The 14566-nt window shown below is 42.9% G+C and overlaps 1 protein-coding gene across 1 annotated transcript; it reads left to right on the top strand.

The window, feature by feature from the left end:
* The first annotated feature begins 853 nt into the window (after window positions 1–853).
* On the top strand, window positions 854–6858 carry UQCRB (ubiquinol-cytochrome c reductase binding protein). The gene is made up of 4 exons (XM_075213834.1): window positions 854–952; window positions 2603–2674; window positions 2767–2933; window positions 6643–6858. Exons 1-4 carry the CDS (start codon window positions 934–936, stop codon window positions 6718–6720), a joined length of 336 nt encoding a protein of 111 aa, XP_075069935.1. The 5' UTR covers window positions 854–933; the 3' UTR covers window positions 6721–6858.
* The last annotated feature ends 7708 nt before the right edge of the window (window positions 6859–14566 follow it).

Here is a 14566-nt window from a genome sequence, read left to right as displayed (position 1 = left end):
CAGATAAGATGGGACTCATACAACATTTGATTCCAAGATGTTAACTTTGAAATCAAATCTTGGTGGTGGCAGTATTGGGCAATCATAGTCAACTTGAGGTATAATTAAAGGGGGATTTTAATCATTCATAGACCAGGTGATTGCTGGATGTGACATTATATATCAGAGCTCAGACTGCATATGCTTTACCTCTTTTGAGGTCTGCTAATTTGAGGTATGAGTCTTATCCTTGATTCAGGGTTCTGTTGGGATCCTATCCAGCAGGATAAAGACCACCAAATCCATACTTGCCAACTTCTTGTAGTTAGCTTCCAGGAGCTGCCGGAGTTGGGCGTGCGAGGACCCGAAAATCGTGGCATTTTGGAGCTAATTCTGCCCACTTCACTAGAAAGTGGGCAGACGCGGGAGATTGCCATACACTCCTGGGAGTCCAAGAGACCCATCCCGCGTCCGGGAATCTCCCGGGTTGGCAAGTTTGACCAAATCCCATGAGTGCTTTTTTACTACTTTCTTAATTTCTACGTCCATGGCAGCAACCGTTTGTAAATTATGATGGCAGTAAACTAGCCCTTCTCCATTGTCTACGTCTGTATATATGGGTTAACTGAACCTTCTATTACAACGACTTATTTCTAATAAGCGGTAATATTGAGATACGACACACAGCATTTAGTACATTTCATAACCAATTGTAATTAAACTATCTACAACCAAGATAATGCTCCCCCATAATGCAGGCACAGAGCTGCCCCAGAAGCAGCCTCAGTACAGAAGAGACACTTGACCCTGAAGACTAGGAAGGTTCTACAGGCAGTCACGTGGTGCAGTCACGTGAGCCTGCCCTCACTACCCTCCTTTTTCCGCCAGCACTCTGCCTCTGACGGTGTCGCGTCAGGATTACGTCACACGTCTGCGCTCATAGGTCCTGTCAAGATGGCGGCGAGGGCACCGGGTAAGGACGCTGGAATGTTTTGCGTGGTTTACGGGGTATGGATGACGGTGGTTGTAGTGGGAGGTTTGGTGGGTCTGGAACGACGGATGTGGTGTTACCTGGTAATGATACGTGGTGGGTCACCTCCCTGGTACAGCCGGGGGTGTGACACTGTGTCCTCCAGGTGACCGAGAGCCGGGTGACATACTCTCCCCGGTCTCCTCTATCGCACACAGCGGGGAATATCTCATGCACTGGGTCCCACGTTCTCCTGCTGCCCCCTGGGCATGTCCTTGGGCAGCTGTCTGGCTGCTAGAAGATAATGTTACGGCAGTTCCTAAGGTGTATGACATAAAAAAAGCATATATCTGTATATACATTGTTCCTATTATGCTGTTCAGCTATTTATAATCATTGCACACCCTCCCTCCCTGCTGATATTTTAAATTGATCATTTCCTGATTTCCCTAATCTCTTGGTGAAATGTATGAATTAATATTGATAAGGGGAGACCTTGATCAAGATTCACCTTCAATCTTTCTAGCCCCCTAACTAAGGTCCCAGTTGGGTATCCTGCATAGCATGGGCACATTTTGCATAGGTGTCATAAACTCCTGTAGTAATATGTAAATGTCATGCAGGATGTATGTTACATGCATCCCAATAAAATTTCACCATCCCTCAAACTATTGTCTGTCCACTGTTACTCCCTATTGGAAGACTTACACTTGAACAGATTTGAAAAACCATTGAGAAGTGGGATTTTGCAACTAAAATCTGTTTTTGTTCTTGCCCGTATAATAAAATATTAAAGTACACCTATTTTGTATTGGTGTACTTGGAAGAAATAGATCATCACCATCAGCATTGTTTTTTTCTATAATGTGACAGTCTGCAGCACTGCACAATCATCACCATTTATTTATATAGCGCCACTAATTCTGCAGCGCTGTTCAGAGAACCCATCACATCAGTCCCTGCCCCATTGGTGCTTACAGTCTAAATTCCCTAACATACACACACAGACTAGAGTAAATTTTTTAGCAGCCAATTAACCTACCAGTATGTTTTTGGAGTGTGGGAGGAAACCGGAGCACCCAGAGGAAACCCACGCAAACACGGGGAGAGCATACAACCTCCACACAGATAAGGCCATGGTCGGGAATTGAGCTCATGACCCCAGTGCTGTAAGGCAGAAGTGCTAACCACCTGGCCACCATGCTGCCCACAATCAACAAAAAAAAAAAAAACAGAATCATATACAAATAATTATGGGACAAGAGAATTGGTAATAATCAATACAAGAAGAGATAATAGAGAAAGCAACTTGTTGGGTAATTTTTAGTAATGGCAATGAGAGGTCCTGGAGACAGATTTTTTGTATTTGTTTTCCCCTTTGCATTCTGCTTTTCACTAGGTAGTGCTTTTGAAATGAGAAAAACAATTATTCCAATTTGCTACCATAAAGAATCACTACTTCTATTAGATTAAAAAAAATCCATATAAAACTCACCTGGGTAGAATAGAAAACATTTCCATTTTTAGTTCATGCACTACTAAAAACATTCTAGCCATGAAAGGATTAAAAAAAAAAACCTTTCATCAAGTGGCTAAGGTTGTGCACACCTGAAGTGGGACACTGCGATCTACTGTCTTGTTTTCTTTCTCTAGTTGCTGCTTCTGGTCGTTTCATGGAGAGTTTATGCAAGTGGTATTACAATCTTGCTGGATTCAACAAACTAGGTATAGTTTTTTTGTCCCGATAAACCTTTCATGTATTCTGCACAGAAAAGAAACTGAAAAAAACATTTTTTTGATAATGATTATCTCGGTAGGTTTAATGCGAGATGACACACTGTATGAAAACGAGGAAGTACAAGAGGCAATAAGGCGGCTTCCACCCAAGGTGTATGACGACAGAATTTTTCGCATCAAAAGAGCTTTGGATCTCGATATGAAAAAGAGTATCCTCCCCAAAGAACAGTGGACGGAATATGAACAGGTACACATTTTCATCATTCAGTGACTGATACATTACTCTTTCTTTTGCTGATCTAATACTGTCAGTTATTTCTACATAAATCTGTTCTTTGGATACAGTTGTACACATTGTATAATTATAAAAAGAGATATTAAATTCTAAAGAAACAACATTGAACTAATCTGGTTTATCGGTATACATGACTAAAAAATACAGAAGGAAGCAAAGGAAAATAAACAATGCATGTATAAAACGTTGCAGGAGGGTACATACAAACCAGTACATTGGTCACCTGAATATTTGAAGCTTCTTTAACAGTTTATGCAAAACCTCCTCATCAGAATCAGCCTCCTTATAGTTTGGTCCGAGGGTACCTTCCTAATCGGTAGTGCAGTTGTGCCCAAAAATATTTATATTAATACTTTCTGATAATGCACCATTTCTTCCAGGAAATTGTTGAAAATAAAATATAGATCTCTATTTCTTTGGGTTGTGGTGGGATAAAACGCAAAAAGCAGAAAAGTTTGCAAAGTCAAGTCATTGCTTATGAAGAGAAATAAAGAGAAAAACTCCTAACTGCTTCCTTATTGGTTTCATTATGATCTTACACAAATCAAACAACAATTGGAAACCCTTCAAGCGCTGTCCGTCTTTCTTAGAAAACCTTATGAAAGTAAAAAGGAAATAATAAAATATACTTAAATATTTCAGATGACGTTTCTGGGTCTGTTTGTTCCCGCATAGGATGTTACCCAAAATAGAATTCACATAGAAATAAAAAAAATCACAGTAGTGTAATATTGTCAATATAAACAAAATACAAACGAAAAATCCACAGACAGTAGTTCAGAGAGTTGCTTCCTCTCCTGGGATGGAGTTCAATGTGGATTCTGTGCCGAATGACGGCTGTCTTTCTTGTTTTTGCAGCTTTCACCACCTATTGCTGCTTATGCCTTAAGCTCAGTTTGTGCTTTTCTGGATCCTGGTATGTTGGGGCCCATAGTAAATGAGCAGAACAATCTCAATCACAATCAGTAGAGCGCAGGTTAACCAGGATCTGTGTTCCTGCTAAGCATTTCAGGGATCTACCCAACTTCGACAGGTCATCTGGAACACACCTTGTTCCCAAAGCCATGCCCCTCACTTGCAGAAAGAATTTATCATCGAAGAAGATCTAAGAAAAATACAACTTGATTTTGATGTGCCTGATTACATATATTTCTAGTAAGTGGTCTGACACTAGGGGGCAGCACACTGGGAGAGTGTCCTTTCATCAAGATCACTGTTTGGGAGAAGATTCTTGGTTCACCATATGAAAAGAGAACTTTGACTACAACTATATATTTTCAGAACTACCTTCTGAGGATTTTCTGTTTTTGTTTAGAGTGACAATATTACACTACTGTGATTTTTTTTTTCTCATTTCTATGTGCATTCTATTTTGAGAGCATCCTCCTATTTGAGAACAAACAGACCCAGAAACGTAATCTGAGAATTTTAAGTATATTTTATTATGTTCTTTTTACTTTCCTAAGGTCCTTTAAGAAATACTAACAGCACGTGAAGGGTTTCTAATTGTTTGTTCATTGCTTATTCCACACAGCAGTCTTTAAATGGACAATATTATTGGCACATTTTTAGAATTAGTTGGAAATAATTAGAGTTCATGCAGGTGATTTTACGTTACTTTAGAACTTAACTGACCTGTGAGGAGTTGTATGTACCTGCAATATAAAAAAAAACACTCATTTAACAAGCTTGGATACAGAAAAGGACTCATTCTCCTGTTTCCTGTCGCTGTGTACTGCAGTGAGCCTGGAGAAAAGAAAGACAGCCAGATAATTGTCTGAGAAGGTCGGACAGGAGAGCTTGATGTTCCCGTTTACACCATACATAATGTTAGGACTATTAAGGCCCATAGCACTGTAGCCTACTTCCCAGGGAAGCGAGAACTTGATCGAACATTGCAGGATTCTTTGAATGTCGGAGGATACACCTTGATTAACTTGCAAACAGATTCAAAGTGACCTTCAGACACAAGGTACAACAGCTTCAACTTGCACCATTTGTCTCCCATTCAGTGAAAGGGGGTTATATAATCGACCTAAGAGAGCTCAACTGGAGTTGCCAAAACACATACGAACAAGCTAAATTCATTCTGGGAGAATGTTGTGTGGACAGAGGAGACCAAGGTAGTGCCCTTTGGAAAAGCACACCATCCCTATACAGAACGCAAAATGGAGGAGATTGTGATATTTTGGGGGTGCTGTGCTGCACCTGGCACTGGGTGTTTTGAATGTGTGCATGGCAGCATGAAATCTGGAGTTTACCAGGCCATTGTGGAGCGCCATGTTGAACTGTGTCAGAAAGCTGGGACGCCGTCAAAGATCATGGAACTTCCAGTAGTATAGTGACCCCCAAACACACTTCATAAAGGACAACACAAGACACTGGGACTGTTTTGTAGTATCCTGCAATGAGTCCCAATCTGAATCCCAGAGAACCCCTGTGGAGAGATGAGATAACAGTAGTTAGGAGAAGGAACCTTCACATCTGAAACTGGAGCAGTTTGCACAGGAAGAGTGGACCAACCTGCCAGGAGGGAGGTGTAGGAAGCCCAGCCATAGTTATAGGAAGTGGGTGATTGCAGTTATTTGAACTAAAAGCTGTGCTACCAAATATAGTCTAGAGTGTCTGTATTTGTGCCATTTCTTTTCATTTTCTGATTTAAAAGGACATACAGTACTACATTTATGATAAAAAAACAAAGGTTCTATAATAGAATTGTGGAGACAAGATACTGTTAATTTTTTTTGTTTAGAGGAAAATTGAGTTGTTTGAAAAAAGTGGAAGGGTGCCAATATTTTTGCCCATGACGCAGTGAGAAATGACTGATCTTGGTGATATATTTCTGTTCTGTTAATGACACCCCTGGCATTATGACCTGCCTATTAGTTGTGTACAGCGCTTGCACGCAAGCTGCTGTCTCTCCATAAGTAAGAGAAGTCTCCCTTTTCCTAACATTTGAAAGTAAAATATTTTTTTTACGTTGTCTTTAGAGTGATCTATTTTTTTTAACCTAATGGTTCCCAAAAGCGCATATTCTTTTCCAGTATGTTTTTGGTGTGTGGGAGAACACCGGAGCACCCAGAGGAAACCCATACATACAATGAACATACAATGTCCACAAAAATAAGGCCATGGCGGGAACTAAACTCATGACCACAGTGCTGTGAGGGAGAGGTGCTAACCACTGAGTCACTGTACTGCCCCATTATTCTAATTGTAACTGTACAAAAATTCCCCTTCAATAGTTGGTTTTGTTTTTTAAAAAAATTATATATATATATATATATATATATATACCATTTGTTAAGGACATTACTTAATTTTGTTGTTTCCATTTTTTTTGCCTCCTACTTACCCTAAAAACGCCCTCAGCCGCCACCCTCATTAATGTAATAAGAGCTTTGGCTACGGTTGAAGCTTGCTGGTGTGGGCCGCATGTGTCCCCTTTCTCTGCTTTTTCTCCCCATTATACTTTAAAAGGATTACTCCCTGGCTTTGTGGAGCAAATAGGAGTAATCTTTAAATCCATTCCTTTCTGTTTTGAACTGTCATACAGACCCTTATATGTGGTTTTGCAGAGACCTGTACAGATTTAATGTGCATTATGAGTCTATTTTAAGGTATTGTAAAGTAAAATACTGTTTGTTTTTTGTTTCAATAGGACGTCCACTATCTGGAGCCGTACCTGAAAGAGGTTGTCCGTGAAAGGAAAGAACAGGCAGAATGGCAGAAGAAATGAGCTGCATTATTCTTATACAGAGATGCTGTATTATTTATCACTAACAGACCGATGTATAAAAACTCTTGAACAACCGTTTTGCTTTTACTTACCAGTCACTGTTTCTAGAGTTGATCAACAAATAAATGTTTAAAATAATTCATTTGTTTTGCTTGATAGTTTTTCCCCTTTAGTGGTATAACTATTATTGGTGTACGAGCACACATGATCTACTTTTACCTTATAAGCAAAATCTGGACAATTACTAGTCAGTATGCAACTACTTATGCAGGGAAAAGGTGTCAGTGGCCAAAATATCGTGACCGCTATTATATTTGCTATAAATGGCCGGCGCAGTGGTTAGTCTTGCCCTATCTGTGTGCAGTTTGGTGGTCATGTCTGTATGACCTGATCACCAAGTTTGTTTTCTGGGTAATGGGTTTCCCTTGTTAGTAAGTTTTGATGTATGATCGAAGGCAATCTAACCCATTTTTTTGCCTATAACATTTCTCTTGTGACTTGATGAAGATAGGCTGGATATATTCCTACTGCATATTTTCAATACCATTGTGTACAGAAGGTGATTTTTAATTTCTGGGCTTGTGATCATTGTTTAACAGTAAATATGTGGGGGTGGGTTCTCCCCATTTTCCTAGTCTTTCCTATACAATGCTAATAAAAGGTTATCCAAAGCAATATTAAAATTGCCAAGGTGAAAGAGTTATTTCTGGTGAAAGTGGCACACTTACGTTTTAGTCTAGTTATCATGACTCGGTCATGAAGGGGTTAAATACCTTGTACACCTTTGTTGAGAAAGCTGCGCCTGAAAAACTGATGTGTGCTGCACGCTTACTAGACGGGGGGGGGGGGGGGGGGGGGCACAGGTTTCTCAGACCGCTGCTTAATCTAGTTAAATAAAATAATGTGGTCACAGTACTTCTTGTGTGTATTATCTCAATAAGAGAAGTACAGTGTGTCAGTCTCGCCCTTTACTAATGAGAAGCTGCCATGATGCTCTTGCTGTAAGCTGCCAGGAAAGGTACAAGCTTATGTTAGGAATATTTCATGGCATAGGAAATGTTCAATCAACTTTCTTGCGATGCTTTGTGTCGTCAGCGTCACATGCTGTGATAGCACAAGAGAGTAAAGGGATTATGTAACCGCTGTTTTTAGTAAATATAGCAAAGGCAAGTAAAGTAGTATTTTGGAGATCTGAGGGCCATGTAGTAGCTGGATTATTTCTCTGTGATCTCACTAAAGCGAAAGCCTCATCTAAGTTCTTACGCGACTCCTCAAGTGTCGGCCTACAGATATTTAAGGATTATGTTGGACACCCTGATCACCATCCTAAAGACCTATGAAGCTTTCAGTGGAGGTCTGACCAATATAGCAATGCGTTCACCCCAGGTACAGGATTCTAGCAATCTCCAGTTTCTATAGATCAGGATCCTGGAGCTTTTAGCTGGTGAGACTAAAATTCCTCATTTTAGAAACTTTACCAGATTAAATTCTTAACTTTCAGCTGTATAGTGCTGATATTTTCCTATATTTACAATAGTTTGTTAGACGTTTTGGGCAAAAAGACGGTTTCCACAGACCACTGCGCAATACAAATCACGTAATGGAGAACATGTACAGTTGAACGTATGCCTATTTATACACAAAATATGCATTTCTGCAACTGCGCATGAAAACACTTGCTCCTCCGTCCGTATGCAGACTTTTGCCACCTTGCGTTTGGGGAGGGAAGGGGCATGGAAGTGTAGGTCAGATACAGTGAGGGTGCGTTCTTGTAAAATCTGAGTCAGACCTGGGAGTAAATGTATCAAGCTGAGCTTTTTCTGGAGGGTTTGAAAAGTGGAGATGTTGCCTATAGAAACCAGATTCTAGAGCAAAATCAGATTCTAGCTGTCATTTTGTAGAATGTACTAAATAAATGATAGCTAGAATCTGATTGATTTTTCAAACCTCCTGGAAAATTCTCAGCTTGATACATTTACCCCCCGGCCACAGAAGCCTGTAAGGGAGCGTATCTCTTGCAGGTGTCCCTGGTGCAAAATACGCACTGATGATTGCATAAGCTAGACTCTTCTCATTGGCTGATTGCGTATTGCTCTATCCAGCTGATTGTACTTAATGTGCCTTGTGGCTACATGAAAAGTGGCTGTTGACATTTCTTACTTTTAAGCCTTACATCCATTGTGCTAAAGTAGCAGAGGAATCCTATTGCAGTCATGTGGTAAGATGACGGCTGTTTGGATGTTTCTTAATATTCACTATTTGCTTATGTCCCATAGATGCATTTAATTAGTAACACTGCAGACGACCCACACTATAAGAAGAATCTATTTCTCTATCCTCCTTTGGGGGACATTGGGATATAGAGTAGGGACAGGGCGAACTGGCACTTTAAACTTTTGTTTAACTAAACCCTAGCTCCTCCCCCTCTATACCCCACTTCCTGTTAGCCTCAGTTTAGTTTACGTGCCTGGCGAACGGACTGCGTTTGGGCTGAGCCCAATTCTGTTTATTTTTTTGTTTATATGCTATTCGGAGACTTGTGTCTCCTGTTCCTGACAGTCGGCGGCTCACTGAGCTGTGTAGGCGGCTGTCAGTCACCGCTCGCCTGCATTCCCCAGCTGCTGGGTGCTCTTCTGGAGGGTCCGGGGTTAAGTAGATTGACTCCCCTGCCCCCCCACCCCTACCTTGGCTGCTGGGAGAGGGGGGGGGGTAGTAAATCGCAGTATGTCCCCTAAGTTAGGCTGCCTCTTACTAGGGGCAGTCATTGAAAAAAAAAAAAAAAAAAAAAATATATATATATATATATATATATATATTTAGCTTCTAGGACTGGGTCAGGCTAGGGTCACTAAGATAGTGAGCCCTGCTAAGCACTGGATTGGTTGAGGGGCTTGTCCTGCTGGACGCTTGCCAATCCAGTGCTGGGCCCTGGGGGAGAGGTGTGTTCCTTTATTTCACCTTGGTGGTCTCTCACTCCTTTGTGTGCAGACACCAGAATAGGCAGCCATTTTACAGCTCCAGTTTCTCCCCTTTTCTGTACTGGGTCCTGTAAATTAAAGGGTTGGGGGGTGGTTGTTTTCCAGGGTTTTGTCTTTTAGTCTGTGGGGCTGTTTGGCTGTATTGCAGGCTCACTTTCTGGTTTAGATTTGTGTGCTGCTTGTCGTCTATACTGTGTTTATTACACTGTTATCTGTTTGTTTTGTCCCATTTGTTAACATGTCTGATAGGGGAAAATCCATGCGGGGTAAGGCTGGTGTTACTTCTATGTTGAGTTTCACCTGTGCTGCCTGTAATGTCAGTCATCAGATCGCACACCATGTGAAACAGCAGCTGCTGGTTCAGATCAGGCAGAACCCACCTGGGCTCGGTCTCTTTCCAATACTGTGGCTATACTTGCCCAATTGGTGCGGTCTCAGGCTGTGGCTGCTCCTTCTTCTAGTCCTGCTTCCACTGCGGCAAATGAGATTGGTTCTGGTTCGCAAAGTCAGGGTTTGGCTGTTTCTGCATCGGCGGAGTCTGTAGAACCAGCTTGGCTATGGGTTTTTGCATCCTCAGTACAAGGTTTGGTTTCAGTCTCTTCCTCTTTAGAGCGGATGTTGCAATCTGCTACACCGTCTTCCTCACGTAAGCGCAAGCGGGTGGCGGCTCCCGTACAGGGAAATGAGTCAGATTCTGACTGTTGTTCCCAGGAGGAGGGTGAATTAGCGGTGGATTCTATGTGGATGCTCTTTCTGTGGTGGAGGAGGTTCATGCTGATCGTCATAGTGTGGAGGAGTTAATACAGGCTGTGTGTCAGGTACTTGATCTTCCTGAGGAGTAGGTTCATGACGCTGCATAGGCTTCTCTTTTTGCGCTCCGGAAAAAGAAATCTTTCTCTTTCCCAGCTTCTTCCCAATTGGAAGATTTGTTGGCTGAGCCTTGGGCTTCCCCAGACAGGAAGTTTCAAGTGTCTCGGCGACTGCAGTCATGTTATCCTTTTCCTCCTGAGGTTCTTGCTAAATGGGAGGCGCCTCCACATGTGGTTGCTCCTGTTGGAAGGTTGGCCAAGGCAACTACTATTCCTCTTCCTAACTCAGGCACTCTTAAAGATGGTACAGACCTTAAGGTTGAGGCTGTCCTTAAGTCCATTTTCCTGGCATCAGGTGCCTCTCTGAGGCCTGCCTTGGCGTCGGCCTGGGTGAACAAGGCTATAGAACGCTAGTCAGAACAGCTGTCTGAAGCTTTGTTGGCAGGCAGGCCGTCCTCTGAACTGCTTCCATTAGTGAAGAAAATTCAGAGGGCGACAGATTATTTAGTAGAGGCAGCTATGGACGCGGGACTGATTGGGGCACGTATCTCTGCTTCTGCAGTTTCGGTTTATCGGACTCTCTGGTCCTGGGAGGCTGATGTTGAGTCTGAAAAGGTTCTTGAGACCATTCCTTTTTCTGGGGGTGTTCTGTTTGGCCCTCGCCTTGACTATTATCAGTCAAGCAATCGGAGGAAAGAGCACTTTTCATCCTGTTAATGCTCCCAAACAAAGAATGTCCAGGTTGCGGTCCTTTCGGTTTTCAGGCAGGTTTCGGGGTCAATATTCCTCGGGCCAATCTTCCAGGAGCCAGTCTTCCACCCGCAGGGGTGGTTTGCAGTGTGGGTGTCGGGCCTGGTCTGCTCGACGTCCAGCAGCAAAGCCTGCAGACAAGCAGTCAGCATGACTGGCTTTTTGCTCCTCCGCTGTTGCCAGTGGTGGGAGCCCGTCTACTCTTGTTCAGGGATCGGTAGTTTCAGTCTACCACCGATGTCTGGGTACGGAGAGTGGTGGATCAGGGATACAAGATCGATCTGCTCGGTCTTACTCACAAACGGTTCTTTGTCACAGGGCTTCCCACTTGTCCACGAAAGCAATTGGCTTTACGAGACGCAATCCAATCCCTCCTCTCTTCCGAAATGATTATTCCGGTGCCAGATTCTCAAAAAGGTTTGGGTTTTTATTCCAACCTTTTTCTTGTGCCAAAACCAGACGGCTCATTCAGACCCATTCTGAATCTAAAATCATTGAACACTCAGGTCAGAGATGGAGTCTTTGCACTCGGTCATTCACAGCATGATACAGGGAGACTTCATCGTGGCTCTAGACATCAAGGATGCCTCTATCTCCATGTTCCTATCTGGAAGGTTCATTATTCCCTCTTGAGGTTTGCGGTTCGGTGAGAGCACTTCCAATTTCAGGCTCTTCCTTTGGGCTGGCCACGGCTCCATGTATCTTCACCAAGATCATGGCGGTCATGACTGCTCTGCTAAGGTCCAAGGGGATTAAAATCATCCCTTACCTGGACAATCTTCTTTTAAAGGCAGAATCTCCAGAGGTATTTCAGTCGCATATCCAAGTAGTGATCCAGACTCTAAAATCTCACGGTAGGATTCTCAATTCCAAGTCCAAGTTGATCCCATCACAGTGGATGACCTTTTTTGGGTCTTTTATTCGACACCCGACAACGATGGGTGTTCTTACCTCAGGACAAAATTCTAGCCTTTCAGAAGATGGTGAAATCTCTGTTGGTGGCAAAAGAGCCCTCTGTGCATTTCGGCATGAGAGTTCTAGGTAAGATGCTATCGACTTTCGAGGCTGCCCAGTTTGCTCAGTTTCATGCACGGAAATTCCAGTTGGAACTTCTGTCGCAGTAGAACAAATCCCATCTGAATCTGGCGGGCCAGGTATTCTGCCTGTCTCTGCCAGCATGTCAGTCACTTCTTTGGTGGTTGACAAACAAAATCTCTGCAGGGAATGCCCATTTGGGATTGGACCTTGATCACAACGGATGCCAGCCTTCGACGTTTGGGGGCCGTCTGTCTTCACGCTTGTTTTCAGGGTCTTTGGACTCCAAGCTTCCAATCAATGTCTTGGAACTGCGAGCAGTGTTTCATGCTCTTATGAGCGCAAAACACTTGCTGCAGGGAAGGGCAGTGAAGATTCAGTCAGACAATGCCACGGCGGTGGCATACCTCAATCACCAGGGCGGCACAAGATTTTTCAATGGGCCAAAGCTCACATTCCGGCGCTCATGGCCGTCCCGGAATAGAATATTGGGAAGCCACTTTCCTAAGCAGACAGACTCTGCATCCGGGTGAATTGTCCCTCCATCCGGAGGTGTTTCGTCAGTTAGTGGAAAGTTGGGGTCAGCCGGATGTCGACATGAAGGCATCTCGGTTTAACCACAAGGTCCCCCTCTTCTGTTCCCGCGCTGTTTCCTATGGCTGTTGGTTGCAGTATACGCCATGTCTGTCCCTTGGAGGTACCGCTTAGTGAACCTTATCCCACCGGTAGCCATGCTTCCACGGGTGTTGAAAAAATTATAGAGAGAGGGTGTTCCAGTTCTTCTAGTAGCGCTGGATTGGCCACGGAGGGACTGGTACACGACATGCTTTTCATGGCAGGAGGTCGGTCGTGGCATTTGCCGCTACGCCCAGACCTATTAACTTAAAGACCCTTTTGTCATCTAGGTTTACAACATCTGGCTTTAACGGCGTGGTTGTTAAAGCCATGATCCTGCGAACTAAGGGTTTTTCCGAATGTGTGGTGCAAACCATGCTTCGGACTCGGAAACCGGGTTTAGCAAAGATCTATCATCGAGTCTGAAAGACATATATTGGCTGGTGTGAAGAGAAGGGGTATCCAACTATTTTTCAATGCTTTAACATTTTGGAAGGCTCCTTAAGTGAAATCTATATTTATAAAAGGCTATATATTCTAATCTTTTCTATTTTTCAATACATCTATATTTTGGAAGGCTCATTCAGTGAAATCTATACTTAAAAAAGGATTTTGTTAAAGGTTTTTTTTTTGAGCGTTTTCGACATTCAGTGATCGCATGTAGAACATTGCAGTGGGTGCAAAAAAAAAATGTCATCTGTCATGCCACCAACTGAAGCAAGCCCATTAGATAAATTAAATAACCCAAAAAAATTAGTCTAAGGTGTAAGAGATAAAAATGTTGAAATGATACGCGCACACTAAATTTTAAACTTTATAAAGGCATTATGGAGAGTGAAGAGGCAGTAACAATGGTCATCAGATGGATAGAGGCATCAGTAGATATTTCCACAAGTAGGTACCCAATTGTAAAGAGCTACCTAATTTGCTGCAGCTATATAAATAAATGAATGAAGATGCTGAAAGACAAAGATGCCCTGCACCCATACTACAAAAATTCAAAGATTAGACACACAATACATTGCCAGAGCATTCATCGGTAGCCAAGAGCAGGGCTTGCTTACCTAGTTTACCTTATTTCATCATCCTCAGCTATTTATATAGCGCCAGTAATTCTGAAGCGCTGTAGAGAGAACTCGCTCACATCAGTCCCTGCACCATTTGCGCCTACGGTCTAAATTCCCTAACATAGATACACATACAGACCGAGAGAGACTAAGGTCAATTTAATAGCAGCCTTATATGCTCTGTGCCATATATGCTTCCCTTCTGAATTAATCTATGGGACCCGTAAACATTTATATGGGAGGGAGGGTGGAAAAAAATCATTGCCCTTGGGTAAGCTTCGTCCAACCCCGGGGTAACAGGGACTGCCCGAAACTTGCTGTAGCGGCGGTCCCCAAGAATGGGTATACTCACATTGATGCCAGGGCAACCAGGCTTCTGACACACAGTCGGACTGCGCGGCTGTAATTAAATTTTTGCTGCCTCTTGAGTGGATGTAGGGGGGCATGCTCTTGGCCCCATTTCTCCTATATCCGTGCTACTGATTCCTGCTCTTAAGCTTTTACTATGTTGAGTTAAGTCCTGGGGACATCCTAATACCTGTGAGTGCATCCAACTCTACAGGAAAGAAAGAGCTATAGGTGAAGACCTCTC

Source organism: Mixophyes fleayi, chromosome 5, assembly GCF_038048845.1.
Source record: "Mixophyes fleayi isolate aMixFle1 chromosome 5, aMixFle1.hap1, whole genome shotgun sequence".
Taxonomy (NCBI): Eukaryota; Metazoa; Chordata; class Amphibia; order Anura; family Limnodynastidae; genus Mixophyes; species Mixophyes fleayi.
The sequence above is the reverse complement of the archived record's forward strand: the minus strand, read 5'-3'. Positions and strand labels throughout refer to the sequence as shown.